Source organism: Athalia rosae, chromosome 7, assembly GCF_917208135.1.
Source record: "Athalia rosae chromosome 7, iyAthRosa1.1, whole genome shotgun sequence".
Lineage (NCBI taxonomy): Eukaryota > Metazoa > Arthropoda > Insecta > Hymenoptera > Athaliidae > Athalia > Athalia rosae.
The window spans coordinates 15203082-15217389 of NC_064032.1; the positions used below are offsets into that span (position 1 = coordinate 15203082).

Consider the following 14308-nt stretch of genomic DNA (forward strand, 5'->3'; position numbering starts at 1 on the left):
TTCGTACCGACATTCGCCGCAAAGAGCAAATATCTAATTTGCGAACAACGATAACACAATTAAAACGTTAATCGATACCAACTATTGAAGCGTGATGTTATCGTTTCGACTGTAACACTCCGGCCTTATCGTCGTCGAGGACAAAAAAACAAACGTCCACCATATTTTACATATATAACGTTTCGACGTTACTCGGTAGTTTTACACGGTGGAAAATGCTTCGTCGTTTGCTCTCGAAGTCGGAGACTGTAGCCGGTTACGATTCAGTTAATACTGGCCAAGGATTATTCGCCGGGAGCGGATTGAGACTGGCTTTGGTGACAATTTTACTGTCGTCGTCGGGCCTCCTTCGACCCTCGACGCCCTCGGTAGCCGCCGCTCGTCACGGTCGTCAAAGTAAATGAGAAAAAAAAAAAAAAGCAAGTAGATCCACGAAGACACCTCGACGAGTTTCCAATTTTATTTTTACAGGGGCATTCGACGGACTACGTCCCGGTATGTTCGGTGAAGAGAAATTGGCGAGTGTTGTTCCAACGGAGAGTCCGAGAGGTCGGTATATTTTTCCTTTTCTTCAACCGACGACTTTCGATAAAACCTGTTATTTCAGTTCACGATGTTTACGGATATCAGATCGGACGTTCCGGCCACCACACTACTCCCGCCCCTCCGTTCGCTGCGAATTTTCGGCGTAATATCGATCCCAACGGTACGAATTCAACGAGATTTTTCTGTTCCTCACGAGTGTACGATCTTTCGATACGAACTTTGATGAAATTTATCATTTTGTCAGACCAGCGTCGAGCCAGGCCCGGAATCCACCGACGCGTGAACGACGATTTTCAGGCCCCCGACACAAAGTCGACGGTTCATCTTTCTCCCCCTGCAGAGCGATCGGGCTATAAAAATCTGCAAGACACGCTACTCGACGATCCTTGGTTCAACGACGATATCTATCAGGATCCAAATCCCGCGATCAACGGTAACGATGCGGTTTGTTTTTTGTCCGAAGATTCCCGGCTTCGAGTATGTCTGGCAATCTTAACGCAAAATACCGACCAAGTCTTACACACTTTCGACGATTTGTCCCCAGTCAATGACTACGCGTTCGTTGTCGCGCTGCGCGTCGACGAGGACAACGATGACGGTGAATTTCTGCCCATTCCGGTCCACCGAAAACCATGAATAATTACGTCGAGATGCGGTTTACCGATTAACCGTCGATTGACTCGTTCACGTCCATCCCGCAATAACAACGAAGAACCGTCACAACAATATTCGCACGAGGACGATCAGCAGGCTTGTTCTGGAACTGTGTAATAATAAAATTCCAATCATTTTCGGACGAGCGTTTGGCAAAATTCATACAAAAAATTGAACACGTTATAATTGATACGATCAGGTACGGTATGTGCGATATTCGTCGTCCGAGAAATCGGATTGAGGCGTATGGTCATAATTGGTGGCTGACTGTACAGCGACTCGTACCGAACCAGACGTACGCTATACGGTAGGAGCTCCAGCCGGGGTATCGTTATTTGGAAAAACGACTTTCTCCTCGACGCATTCCTGAAGGCGACGAGGAACGAGTGGATGTAAAATAAAAGATGCGTCCGCTAACGAGGGTATGCGTCGGGCATAGGTGAATCGTTGGCAAATAAAGACGCAGAAATTGGATCGTTGAACCCGCTACAAGTATACGAGACTCTGGTGGTAGATAACGCGAACGGCGACGATGACGAGGCAACGACGAATACTATGTGTCGAACCGTGTACGACGAATGGATGTTGTTTTTTATTTTATTCTCCCTTCTTATCAATTATTATCGCATGGGAGTATTTTCCACCGAGCGTTTCCGAGTCTTCTATCATTTTTCGCGACTTCATTCGGTGCGTAGGGACAACGAAAAGCATTGAGCAGATGGTTGATCATCGTAGACGTCGGTATCGAGTAAACGAGTGGGGGAGTTTGATATCCGTAGGACGTATGTACGTATGAACGTACACGTACGATGGAAGTCGAGCGATTCGTCTGGGAATATCTCATCGCCAGTGCGAGTTGAAAGCGCGAACGAGTTGGGGGAACGCGTGGATCGCCAACGGACACGATCTTCGTAAGTCCAGCAACGGTTTCGCGGTTCACACAGTATAGTCGAAATATTTATTTGATAAAAAACTACATTGCGGAAAAATCTCGCCGCTTAGCGCTGGATAAAATTCTACGAGATACGCGATTCCCATTTCGTCGCGGTGACGCGCGGCCCCGATGAAATTGAATTTAGCAATCGACGTTACAGCGGGAGGAATATTATTTGAATTCCGGAGGATTGTCGTTGTATATTGTATATATATAGTGATACCGTCGACGGAGAGATTGTAATACGTATTATGTAAGTACGTAGAGACACTTTCGAAGTGGGAATGTTGTCGCGACCGAGCGACATGCGCCTTTGAACCTCGTGTGTAGCGCGAATAGATCGTCGGTTACGTAAACGAATATACGGTGACTCATTTGCCGTCTCGTTATAATCCAACTTGTGAAATTAGCGTAACGATAGAACAGGTACAGGTATGTACCCCGGTGGGGTCATTCATGCGATATCCACCTTTGCGCCGTTGTCACGAGGTGCGTATCGCGGGTGATTTTTTATTCCGGAACCGGATAAAAACCGTGAAATCCCGCGCCCGGTAAAGTGTCGAAATACGACGGGCTTATCCAGGCGGTTCGTATCTTTGGGAATAACGATTAGCGGCCGAATAGCGTCGTAACGTCGTCGTGGGGATGTGCGTACCTACGTTATACGTACCGTCGCGCGAAGGTATACGAGGTATGCAAGGTAAAAGACGCATTATCGGGCATACCGAAAATGAAATTCCCCGATTTTTCTTCAACCAGACTCTGTAATTAGCTGCACGCATGCGACCCGACCAGCCCCGCATGGCCCCAGGCATCGATTACTCTCGTCGAAAATATTAAATAATTTATCTCCTATTTTTTCTTTCATCCATTCCAGGCACGACTGTGCGCGTATCATCGGTAAGAGCATTGGCATCGGAATGAAAAAAAGTATGTCCACCTTCAGACATGGTACACGGCGAATTTTGCACGTATTTGAAAATCAAGGCGTACCGCGGGATCGCCTGTTGTCCTCGGTTAGACGCGCGTCGACCGCCAATAAAATCGAAGATGGGACGAACGGTGAGAAAATTTTCAAATCACCATTCCCTAAGGGTGTATATCCGACAATGCCGCTCCACGAATACGTTTGGGAAAACGCAGGAAAGTGGTCGGAGAAAATTGCTCTGGTAAGTCGATTGTCGATTAATCGAGCGCAGTCTATGCTTTTTTCGTAGCGTATCTGCACCGGTTGATATACGAACGATATTCGTCGTATTGATGTTCAAATTAATTGACCTACGCTAATATGTATGTACGTACGTGTGATTTGACGCCACCGATCAAACACCGCCGAGACCCTTGGAAAGTGTAGCGATAACGCGAGTTTAGCGAGGAAAATCGCAGATCAATCGAGCACAGTTATCTGACAATAAAATAAGTTCTCTTTCGCGGTCATTGGTATTTTATTAAATTTATCTATTAGCGGTAATAAACGCGTATGGGTCGAATTACGAGGAGGGGAGAGGGAGTAAATAAACCGGCGATCATTCTTCTGTAGCGGCTAGTCGATAGCCGAAAAAAAAATTGCGGCTTCGTTAGCTGTTTTTCAATATTTTATCGGCTTGCGTAGATTGCGATGTTTACAAATGCTCGAGAGTCCAAGGTTCAAACTCCAAACTCCGTACGAGTTTAACGTAGGTGCACCTATTACACCTAGTAACGTACGAGAGTGACTGTGCTTATAATGAGCGAAAGGTCAACGTGAGAGCTTATCGGGGTATCGCGAGATAAAAAATACAATCGCCCATCCAGATTCGCTCGGATATCGTTGACTTTATCTTTTTATTCAGAAATGCGGAATAACGGGAAGGGCTTACAAATACAGAGAGGCAAGAGACGCGTCTAACTGGGTAGCGAGAAGCTTGCTGAACATCGGATTAAAAAACGGCGACGTCGTAGCCCTGGTGTTACCAAATGTTCCCGAAACTGCGATCGCTTTTCTCGGTACATCGGAAGCCGGGCTGATAGCCACAACCGTGAATCCATTATACACAGTTGGTAATTTATTTTCTCACGAAGCGAAAAGCCTGGTAGGGTTGCAAAAAAATTCCAAAGTTTAACGTTCGAAACCGATCTTTCATTTTCAGACGAAATAGGCAAGCAGCTCGCTAATTCGGAAGCTAAGGCGGTGATCACGACCGCCGAACTAGGATACACGGTCCTTCGGGCGGCAAAGAGTTCCATGCCCGACAAATTTCCACTGATCGTGATCGACGACGGTACCCGATCCATTCCACCGGGTTCCATACCTTTCAAGGTGAGATCGAATCTCGACAACGCGAAGGCTCTCGCGTTGCTCCGATTTATTTGTAAACTGGAAATTGTGCGGTCTGTACCGTCGCCGCGTTCGATGGCTGCTTGAAATTTTGACAACGTTGTTAAATTGGAATTTCGACATCAGTTGATGTTTAATTAGCACTTTGACAACCGCAGGATCTCATTGATAGAGGGAAAACTTTACCCGCTGTTCCCTCGAAACCTTGGACTCCCGACGACGTGGCTGTTTTGCCCTACTCCAGTGGCACAACAGGACTTGCGAAGGGCGTAATGTTGACCCACAGAAACCTGATCAATAACATGATACAACAAAATATCAGCACGTCCGGAGATGCCTGGCAGGAAACGACGGGTAAACGAAACTCTGCGACGGAGCTCGATGTCGAGACCGCTCGTCCTCACGAGCTGAGAATTGAATTATTTCTATTTCGCCTCTTCTTATCGGTTGTTCTGCTACGATACGAATTAATTTTTACTCACAGAAACGCATCAAGAAATCGTGCCCGCCGTTTTGCCCTTCTTTCACATCTACGGGATGAACGCGATAATGTTACCCGACCTCAGAATGGGGATGCAGATCGTCACGCTGCCAAAATTCACACCGCAGGGCTTCATCGATGTAATTGCACAAAACAAGGTGCGGACTGTGAATTTTGAATAATCTCACATCAACAGCTCCCTTCGTTATCCATATCCACTTATTGCTCTGTTGATTTTACACTTTCATTCAATCGTTTTTTTAAATTTTGCACAGGCTACCTGCTTATTCCTCGTACCGCCACTAATTCTCTTTCTGACTTCTTCTCCGAACGTAAATAAAAAACATCTGGAAGCGGTTCGGGTCTTAACGTGCGGGGCAGCTCCTGTTGCCAAAACGGACATTTTGAGATTTTACGAGAGATTTCAAATCGATGATACCAAGCTCAAGTTTTTCCAGGGTATACCTAGACTAGAACTAGACCTAACTAGAATAGCGAATAAAATTGACGATCCCATTCAATTGACGTATGTAGTAATGGACGGTAGTCCTGATCATTGTATGTACCTGTATGTGACATGCATCCTGCATTTTTATAGGATATGGATTGACGGAGTGTTCGCCCGTAACGTTTATCAAGGCACCAAAGGAGAATAATTATGCCGGTATAGGGGTTCCGATTTCCGACAGCGAGGCCAGACTCGTGGATCCTGAGACGAATGAGGATATTTGGATACCGGGAAGAACGGGGGAACTTTGGGTACGGGGATGCCACGTGATGAAGGGCTACCACAAAAACGAAGAAGCCACCGAGCGAACGATCGCCCCTGGAGGGTGGCTGAAAACTGGTGACCTGGCTTACTTGGACGACGACTTAGACTTTCATATAATGGACAGGCTAAAAGAGCTTATCAAAGTGAAAGGTTTCCAGGTGAGGCGGATAATCGAAATATTTTTGTGGAAAATTTTAATCCTCACATCGCTATCAATCTCCGACATGATTTTGACCGTCGTATCCACGATCAGGTACCACCTGCCGAATTGGAAGCTTTGCTCAGAACGCATCCTGATATCGAAGAAGCTGCTGTGATCGGTATTCCGGATCCCAGATCCGGAGAGGTACCAAAAGCGTTTGTAACGCTCAAGAAAGATAGAACTCTGAAAGAAAAAGAGGTCCAAGAATTTGTTAAGGGAAAAGTAGCGGAGTACAAAGAACTGAGGGGTAAGCAATCGGACGGTATACCTATTCGGTGTTCGTTATCGTTATTCGACCTTTATTATTCGAGGTTTTGGATTCACCGATTTTAATGTTTTTTCTTCATCTGTTACTTAGGAGGCGTGAGCTTCGTCGATAGCATACCAAAGAACGCTTCGGGAAAAATTCTCCGCAGAGCGCTTAAAAATCCAGAAATATCTAAGTGAAGCCTGCATACCTACTATAACCGAGAATTCGGAAATCGATTTCTCGTTGTTTCCATTTGCCCTGGAATTGAACTACGTAAAAATTGAGAATTTATTCCATCGGCTCTCCCCAGAGATTTCAGTATCGTACGAGAAAAAAAAAAAAAGGATAATATTAATATATTATAAAAGAATAAATATATACTTGCATCATGATCGACAATTATTGACACTATTTTTTATTTTAAGGTCTTTGGGAACTGAAACACCAGTTTCTTTTTTTCTTTTTGGTTTTAAATACAAAGGATCAGCTCTCAGGTGGGCACAAAAAAGTCGTCGTGTTGCTATAATATTGTGAAAAGTGCAGCTTTAATCCGTCTAAAAATGCTTTCAAAGTATAATCGCAGCCGTTGTCATGACAATTATTTGATCAAGAATATGTTATTTCTAATCCCGCCAGAAGCGTTCGTAAAATTTCATTGTTAGGTGGGTAAAATATCAAATGATAAAAATTAAGGATGCGGTCGAAAGTGTGTCACTTTTTCACACGGCCGTTATTCATATTTCGGGTATAGATTAATCCGTGATTCTTGTTTGCCGAAAGTCAACCATGCCAGTACAGGCCACCTTCTTAATATCCAGTAATTCAAGTCCAATAAGTAATTAAAATATCCTCGAACGATCGGACCGATGTACGGGGCGCCTGAAAACAAGACGTTCAGATGCTTCCCAATATTGAAGCTATTTTAGCTATGACCTGTTGGAAATCGATAATTACCACATAGCCAAAGGGCTGCTTCTCGATACTTGAGGTTCAACAAACTATAGAGACCTAGGGGCTTCTGATCTGTAGAAAGATAAAACAAGGTAAATAATATTCTACTTCTGACGCTAACTGCGTAATTTCAGAAACGAAGAAAAACCAAATGTTTACATGGCACGTCGTTCAAGTTGTAGGTGAATGCAAGAAAGGCATCTTTATCTATAGCCACATCAATGCTCCACATTCCATCCAGTAAAGCTTCCGTCATTTTTAAAAATTGCGACGACTGCTCCCGCATGTATTTGCCGAATACTTCGATCTGCAATCTCTTACAAAGTTCTGTAGTTTCCGCCTCGGTTTTACGGCAAATATTTAATCTAAAAAAAATTGTTCGATCATAGATATATTGTGTTTTATGCGAAATCGATGAACCGGACAGGTTTAGTCCATCGAAGGCTTTCCATATCTGTTGAGTTAAACGTGCGCCAGTCGTTATAATTACCTGTCCGAAATTCCTAACATATGACCAAGGACTCTCCACACGTGATTAATCCCATCGCGATCTCTATGGGTATTCGTGAGACCTAGAGTTTCCGGTATGATCAAAATAGATCCTATAAAACCGTATTGAGTAAACGCCATATCCCTGTGGGTGATTCCTCCGCAGCCTGCTTTCTTAGATCGTTGACTCGCTGCGCTATGCTTCCATCGTACCGTATTAAGCGACTTCCACCAACTGTAGAAACGATCAAGCGGTCAAGTCATGACCTTTGAACGGACAAAAAAATAAACAATTCGATAAAACTCACTCGGAATCCTTGTCTTTGAAATCGGCCTTGTACCAGACGCGAGTATGGAAAATGGTTTCTAGGTAGCGTTTGAAAGCTGTGCATGGGGTGCCGCTTTGCTTCGTTTGCACGAGAACCTGATGAACAATAAAAATCAAGGGACGGATATTCACGCTGTAGAGGCAAAAATTACGATTGTTTCTACTAGAAAATTATTTTTTATCACTGACTTCAAGAATCGAAGGTATCGCTAGAACTGATACAAGTCCGGAAAGAGACGCTACGCTCACTCCGAGAACGTTGGAACAATAGTATTGTTGCCCTCTGTAATTGCACCGGATTACAATCGGTAATATCAGATTTAAAAAAAAAACGTTCGTCGGGATGATGAGAAAAACTCACGCTCGGTAAAGTTCTTCGTCAAACCACTCGGGTAAATCCGAGATTGTCAAATCCCCGGTACTTTTTTCGTCAATAAGCTCCTCGCCGGAGGATAATAAAATTTTAAAATGTTCGTCTACCGTCAAGGGTTGCACTGAAACACGAAATCACATGAAAATAAATACAGACACAGCATAGTACAGTATTATGTCTCATATCGAAGCTATACCCGTAATATATCTATGATAATATCACAGATTCGTCTCGACCTCATCTGAATTGTAAATATATTATGCCAAAGTTGCGGTTTTTTTTCTTTTTGAATATTTATAGTTTTTCCTGAGGCGTGGGATCGCGTGATTTATTCGATCGTTAATAAATTTACTAATCTCTACGCTGGATCGACTGACTCATCGTTGTTCGTAATTCGACTATTGAGACTACGGTCCTTAATCGCCACTTGTTCGTATAATACCATTATCGTACGTAAAGCAAATTGCACTCACAGTCGTCAATGTGTGGTATATCCCTGGTCATGTTGTCAGTTAATTTTTTATCCTATGTAATTGTCAGAGGATCGTTGATTACCTGAAAAAATGTATCATCATCATCGTATTAAATGATGATCTTGACAATGTTCAATCTAATCGGTCAGGTTTTGCTGGATATAATAAACTCGTCGTTGAAAATGTTTGCACAGCTGCAGATGCCTTTGAGAATGTTACAGTAGTCGTTATTCGCCCACATCACCGACCAGAATTTCGTACCAAATATTATTGTCCAAGGTAATAGCTTTAAGGTCAAATACAAAAGTGGATCGCTGTATGATATGTACAGTCGAATGACTCGGCAGGATTTAGGATCACATTAGACTAATGATGAATATGAAATTCAATGAGACAATTGACTGACTGAAAATCAATCGATTTGAATAATTTTTACACCAACTAGTCATGCAATACGAGGAAGAATATACGTATACGACTGATGTTACGTTGCTGGTGATGGTGATAGTGATGGCGATCTCACCAAATAGCAATTCACGTTAGGATTTATTATATCAATAGCACTATCGGGCGTACAACGACGCGTTATTTTTAACATAGTTGAAAATAATGTTCACCGGGTATGCCAGGAGCTGCTTCTCCGTGCGTCGAGAGATCCTACCCCAACTGATAACTGATAACTGACACAATAACGTTCAATTTCGGGATCAACGAGATGAGCGACTTAACTCGCGTGTTTCAACGTTGAGGCTGCTCCTCCGCTAATGACTCTCCACCAGATCCTCTCTCGACGTCTCTGCTGCGATCTGTCCACATCGCTCTCGTCTTCGAACCGCAGAATATCCTTTTGTCGCTAGATGCGGTGGAGAATTTTCATTACGCTATCTAATCTCCGCAGGCGCGATAATTGGTTGAGTGAAATCTCAAGGCACCGGTTTTTATTGTTTATTTTGCGAAATAGCTCAAGGTATCAACAGTGCACTTTTCGAAAAAAAATTTCCCCTCCCAAGTACAATTGACTGCGAATCTCCGTAAAATTTCATACCGATCGTTCACCTGCTACTTTCACTTTGAAACTTCAATTTCTTTTGCCAGGCGTCTCGAGATATTCGTCCGCGGACTTGAATTCTCCCGGTTTTTCTCAAATTTTGCCGCCTCTGGCACTTGGCGGCCGATTGAATTTCGAAGCAGAATACTAACGATGCGACGATCAATCCAACGGTTAGCATAGCGAACCCGGAAGCGAGGGGCGTCAAAGCTAAAACTCTTGCGGTTTCATCGCTCTTATCATGTTCTTCCAAAACTTCTCTTAAACTAGATCCTGTGCGCCGTCTGACAACATCTTGCAGATGAAAGGACGTGAAGCCGGATTCGCTGCACCAAAGCACCATCTGCGATAAATGTAGCGTGAAATGCTTATGAAAAAAAAACCGATTGACTCGATAGCCGCAGACGGGCAGATCGCTGATTTTTCTATACTCGCCTTGTTAATTTGTTCCAACAGCCACGGTTGCATGGCAAACGAGGAATAATAAGCGCTAACCGTGTCACCCATTACTCTATAATTCTGCAAGTTAATAAATAATCAATCGCCGTGCGAGATATGACAATTTTTAGGAGTATAAAACGGTTTCACTTTACTAACACGCAAGTCGACGCTATCGACGTCGTCCTCGGGAAAAAATACGCCGCCAACGACTCGGCCTATTATCGCATAATTTCCGTTGACAATTTTCCTGTGCCTGTCTAACGAGTCGTTTTCGTGTTCATACCTACGCGGTAACATTGCTTGGTATTTATCCTGTGCGATGCAAAAACTCGATTCGAGGAATTGGATAATAAATGAATAATATCGGAGAACAGAAATATGATATTTTCGTCCTTACGCCCAAGTCGAAATAGTCGCTGAAAATTGGTTCCGGTCCTTGTCTGCCCCACGTTAAATCGGCCTCTACGAATTGCTGTACAGAGTCGATCCTATAGCGATAAAGAATTGCCTTTATTCAACCACACCCTCGTTGTTACCCATCGTTATCGCGGATACTTGTATTCATGCATCTAGTATCTAGTATCCGCATATTCGTTCACCTATCCTCGTATTCTGCTCCGGCCAATCTTGCGGCTAGACTACTAGAATAGGCGGTGACTATGACAACTCCGGCGGCATGCCAAAATTGTAGCGGAACTTTAGCACCGGTAATTTTCCTTGGTACCCAAATTCCGATTATTCGACCTGTCATCTCTATGCAGGTGTGCGAGAATCGTCGAAAACCTTAAACACGTGTTCATTGAAAACTGAGCTGAGAATCGAGCTTGTACGAGATCGTTGGATTCGGTTTAGGCTCACGCTTTGTGTTCTCCGTAAGTTTCAGTCTCGCTCTGAACGTCATGTAGCAAGTTTCAAGCACCAGAATAAGAAGCAAACAACACCAGACCGTAGGCGTGAATGGTCGCGTCAAAGCCCAAAAACTTGTGTAAGGTCTGGGACGCGGGACCAGGAATCTTATCTGTAACTGACCCCATGGAGCTGATAAATTCGCGAATATGTTATGGTCCTCTTTCAACCAAATGCCGCTCAAGGCAATGTCGATCTGTAGGGATGATAGGAGATTGAATAATAAGCGAACGTGTCTAGCGAAATTAGAACGGTGGCCTTATCAAACCTGTTTGTATCACCTCTTTACTCACGAGCTGGCCGATCATACCACCCTGCCAGGTCCCGTTCACGTGACGACCGTATCTGAAATTTTTCACTTTCATCTCTCTTTGTTTTGCATCGTACGTGGGTGCAATAAAAATTATCGACTACCATTACCTGAACCCCCCGGAAGGTTTCCTGAAGGACCAGGAAAAATTCAATCTCTCTGCAATCAGCATAAATATTTGTAACTCGATGCCGTCTCTGCCAAGTTCTGCAAAAAATTCGGCAAAAAATGAAAACTGTTAGGTTTCCGTCGCATCTCGGGGGTGGCTTACCCGTCCTACTTTTTATTTTATCGTCGTATAAAACTAGTTTCGTACTGTGGCTTTCATATTTTCATACACATATTTTTACCAGGCTCGTTCGTTTCTATTCCACAAATTTTCACTGATCGTTTAAATGCTTGCTGGCTACATTCTGAGCGCGTTACGGCTGTTATCTATTCGCGATCAATCGATGAACCTCCGTCACGACTCGTTCAGGGAGTTTTATCACTTTTTTTTGTACGAAGTCTTACGCCTCAGAAGCAACCATCGCACTCAAGGTGGAATCGCATTGTATACTCGTTCGAATTGGATATTATACTATCGGCATACCCGTCAAGAAGTTATGCGAAGGCTAATTCTTTTCAGTTAAGTTATCGATTACCAATATCATCTGATATGGTGATGAACTCTTTGAATCTCACCGTGATTAGCCAAAAAAACTTGAGCTTCGACCCCGTCGACGGTTTTGTTTATGGTTTTGTTCAGGAAACACATGGGAGGGTTGTAAAATGCTGCGGCTTGGAGTACCCTGCCCTTGAAATCTGCCAGTCCATTTTTGTAGCGTAGTTCTTCGTAGCTGAGATCATTTGAATGATAATTCATCGATGTGTTAATTTTTGTCGCCAAAGAACACCGTTTTCGAGATTAAAGGCTGATAAAGAGTCTCACCTGGCTACCCGTTCAAATTTTCGGGGCTCCAAAAAGTTTTCCGAGAGACTCCAGAACCCGGAGGTCGAGACTAAATTTGCATTGGAATTTCTGTACAAGGAACCGTTGAATAATTTCGAATCTTGCGACAAGTCACCATCGAATATTATCAGCAATTCGGTCGTTGAAATCGTCGATGGTACTCTAAAAATATACAGGTTTGCACCAACGTTGATTAATTAATATACATCATCGTTCACCTATTCAAAGCCCATAGTAGCCTTCCTTCCTCGGATGCGATCAGCAAGTAGCCTTGGCAGTCGTACGATCTTGTCATCACCATATAATCGTACGGATACAATTTGACAAAATATTCAAACGATTGTTCCACCTCAATGGTAGTGCCTACGGTGCAGCGAAATATACATAGGTATTTATGCAGTTTTATAGGTGCAAAGTGAAAATATTCATGCGATTGACTCACCGTTTACGAATACGTTGCAACATCTTGAAAACGGAAACGAAACCTTTAGCATCGTTGAATAATCTTTCTCCGATATCCATAACGTAAGCTTATCGTTGACCAGTGGATGGCCGGCATTGATTTCGACTGCGAATGCGATTCCAAAGAAATTTAGGTAAATAAAGAGATTCTTGATGGGCAGCTGCATCTTGTGTTTACAAATAAACTCGAGGTGTGCCAAAGGTTCGGCGAAGCTATGGGAAAGTTATCGAGGAACAACTGGGCAAAGCTAATTGTGAGATCGAACTGAAGCGACGTAGATAGTATTTAGACTCCCTTGTAATATCGTTACCCTCGCGCCTGCGATAAACGTGAGATTAGTCATCGTTAACGTTTATTTATATTACACGTCAAGTAACAAGGGCATCGTATTTTAAATGACGTTCGAATAAAGTTTGGATAGCCATAGGTGAATCGCGTACACGGGGTATGTCCGAAACCGCGACTGTTCACCAATGCCAGCCGTCTTTGAAGGGTTGCTACATCGATAATGAAACATAATGAAACTGTTTTATCAGTTGTATTCGCAATTACAGGACAGAGACGATGTTGGAGTTAATGACGCGCAAATATTTCACATGATATAAATATTCGTTGATATTATCTTTAGTTTGCCATCGATCATCGTGGCGAATGAAATGTTATAAGAATACCTACCCCTTTTGATGAGTCAATTATTGGGTACGATATATTCAAAATGCATATTTATATAGTTCATCGATAATTCAACATTTTAAATTCCATTAACGATCCCGTAGAATTTATGAAAATAAAGGCGATGCGACGTTACCGGTTATTAGATATACTACACGTAGATTCATAGATATCATAGGGTGCCTAATTTGGCTGTTTTAAAGTGCGATAACGATAATACACAGAGAAAAATAAATAACATGACGTGTAGATGTTGAAAAATTCTTTGACCCACATTCTGAGTTCATCTCATTATTCATTAACGACTTTCGGCAAAGGTTACCCGACAACTACAGGTGGATAACTCAGGATAAGGCACACGACACATGACTCTGCGTACATAAAATAATAAGGCTGAAATGAAATTAAAATGCGAGTGAAGAGAAAGAAATTCATCGTGTTACGGTAATAGTACCTTATACTTATACAATACGAATTACGCAACACCGTTGTCTTCTATTGGAACATTTTCGTTTTTTGATTTTACAACGATCCAGAGTATTGCGTAATGTGTTCAGCCTTATCGTTGACATAATACATAATATGGATACGCAATATTTGATGTTTCAGAAGAATTCACATACGACTGTGCGAGCCATTATCATAAAACCGACAAATACCGCGACTACCCAATGACATCAAAGAAAGATATCTCTCGTTTCAATATTTCAACATGCGGTGTGCTGTATCAATTCCGCTTCAGTATA

At 43.0% G+C, this 14308-nt stretch overlaps 4 protein-coding genes across 10 annotated transcripts; 2 read left to right on the forward strand and 2 right to left on the reverse strand.

Moving 5' to 3' along the window:
* Positions 1-215: 215 nt before the first annotated feature.
* On the forward strand, positions 216-1342 carry LOC105689713. The gene is made up of 5 exons (XM_020854487.3): positions 216-396; positions 472-549; positions 608-706; positions 791-979; positions 1091-1342. The coding sequence occupies exons 1-5, from the start codon at positions 216-218 to the stop codon at positions 1180-1182; spliced, it is 639 nt and encodes a 212-aa protein (XP_020710146.2). The 3' UTR covers positions 1183-1342.
* A 576-nt stretch (positions 1343-1918) lies between these two features.
* Positions 1919-6555, forward strand: LOC105689711 (4-coumarate--CoA ligase 1-like). Of its 5 annotated transcripts, none has more exons than XM_020854464.3 (10): positions 1919-2111; positions 3012-3303; positions 3967-4174; positions 4264-4433; positions 4610-4805; positions 4936-5090; positions 5208-5391; positions 5531-5862; positions 5958-6153; positions 6265-6555. In XM_020854464.3, exons 1-10 carry the CDS (start codon positions 1993-1995, stop codon positions 6351-6353), a joined length of 1941 nt encoding a protein of 646 aa, XP_020710123.2. In that variant the 5' UTR covers positions 1919-1992; the 3' UTR covers positions 6354-6555. The 5 variants fall into 5 exon arrangements, with proteins under 5 accessions (XP_020710123.2, XP_020710125.2, XP_020710124.2 ...); XM_020854466.3 differs by lacking the exon at positions 1919-2111 and adding an exon at positions 2153-2834; XM_020854465.3 differs by lacking the exon at positions 1919-2111 and adding an exon at positions 2153-2825.
* Positions 6556-7078: 523 nt separating this feature from the next.
* LOC105689712 lies at positions 7079-8801 on the reverse strand. Its single transcript, XM_020854499.3, has 7 exons — positions 8771-8801; positions 8286-8418; positions 8114-8207; positions 7905-8020; positions 7598-7831; positions 7267-7472; positions 7079-7179 (listed from the first exon to the last, which is right to left on the reverse strand). The coding sequence occupies exons 1-7, from the start codon at positions 8799-8801 to the stop codon at positions 7079-7081; spliced, it is 915 nt and encodes a 304-aa protein (XP_020710158.3).
* LOC110117209 lies at positions 8354-14271 on the reverse strand. Of its 3 annotated transcripts, XM_048658239.1 has the most exons (15): positions 14017-14269; positions 13566-13955; positions 12870-12995; positions 12646-12790; positions 12407-12589; positions 12160-12314; positions 11586-11682; positions 11447-11510; positions 11118-11361; positions 10859-11042; positions 10657-10747; positions 10416-10571; positions 10254-10337; positions 9388-10161; positions 8354-8418 (listed from the first exon to the last, which is right to left on the reverse strand). In XM_048658239.1, exons 3-14 carry the CDS (start codon positions 12919-12921, stop codon positions 9823-9825), a joined length of 1794 nt encoding a protein of 597 aa, XP_048514196.1. In that variant the 5' UTR covers positions 12922-12995; positions 13566-13955; positions 14017-14269; the 3' UTR covers positions 8354-8418; positions 9388-9822. The 3 variants fall into 3 exon arrangements, with proteins under 3 accessions (XP_048514196.1, XP_020710127.2, XP_048514195.1); XM_020854468.2 differs by having other exon boundaries at positions 12870-13955; positions 14017-14271; XM_048658238.1 differs by lacking the exon at positions 13566-13955.
* Between the last annotated feature and the right edge of the window lie 37 nt (positions 14272-14308).

Excerpts from the sequence above, each read along its gene's own strand:
- LOC105689713 (XM_020854487.3), top strand. The coding sequence starts at position 216 with ATGCTTCGTCGTTTGCTCTCGAAGTCGGAGACTGTAGCCGGTTACGAT. Across the intron at positions 397-471 it reads CGCTCGTCACGGTCGTCAAA|GGGCATTCGACGGACTACGT; the intron begins GTAAATGAGAAA and ends TTATTTTTACAG. Across the intron at positions 550-607 it reads TCCAACGGAGAGTCCGAGAG|TTCACGATGTTTACGGATAT; the intron begins GTCGGTATATTT and ends CTGTTATTTCAG.
- LOC105689711 (XM_020854464.3), top strand. The coding sequence starts at position 1,993 with ATGAACGTACACGTACGATGGAAGTCGAGCGATTCGTCTGGGAATATC. Across the intron at positions 4,175-4,263 it reads GAATCCATTATACACAGTTG|ACGAAATAGGCAAGCAGCTC; the intron begins GTAATTTATTTT and ends TTTCATTTTCAG. Across the intron at positions 5,392-5,530 it reads CAAGCTCAAGTTTTTCCAGG|GATATGGATTGACGGAGTGT; the intron begins GTATACCTAGAC and ends GCATTTTTATAG.
- LOC105689712 (XM_020854499.3), bottom strand. The coding sequence starts at position 8,801 with ATGACCAGGGATATACCACACATTGACGACT. Across the intron at positions 7,473-7,597 it reads ATGTTAGGAATTTCGGACAG|ATTAAATATTTGCCGTAAAA; the intron begins GTAATTATAACG and ends AATTTTTTTTAG. Across the intron at positions 7,180-7,266 it reads CAACTTGAACGACGTGCCAT|ATCAGAAGCCCCTAGGTCTC; the intron begins GTAAACATTTGG and ends ATCTTTCTACAG.
- LOC110117209 (XM_020854468.2), bottom strand. The coding sequence starts at position 13,056 with ATGCAGCTGCCCATCAAGAATCTCTTTATTTACCTAAATTTCTTTGGA. Across the intron at positions 11,683-12,159 it reads AGTTTTTTTGGCTAATCACG|AACTTGGCAGAGACGGCATC; the intron begins GTGAGATTCAAA and ends AATTTTTTGCAG. Across the intron at positions 10,338-10,415 it reads TCGATAGCGTCGACTTGCGT|AATTATAGAGTAATGGGTGA; the intron begins GTTAGTAAAGTG and ends ATTAACTTGCAG.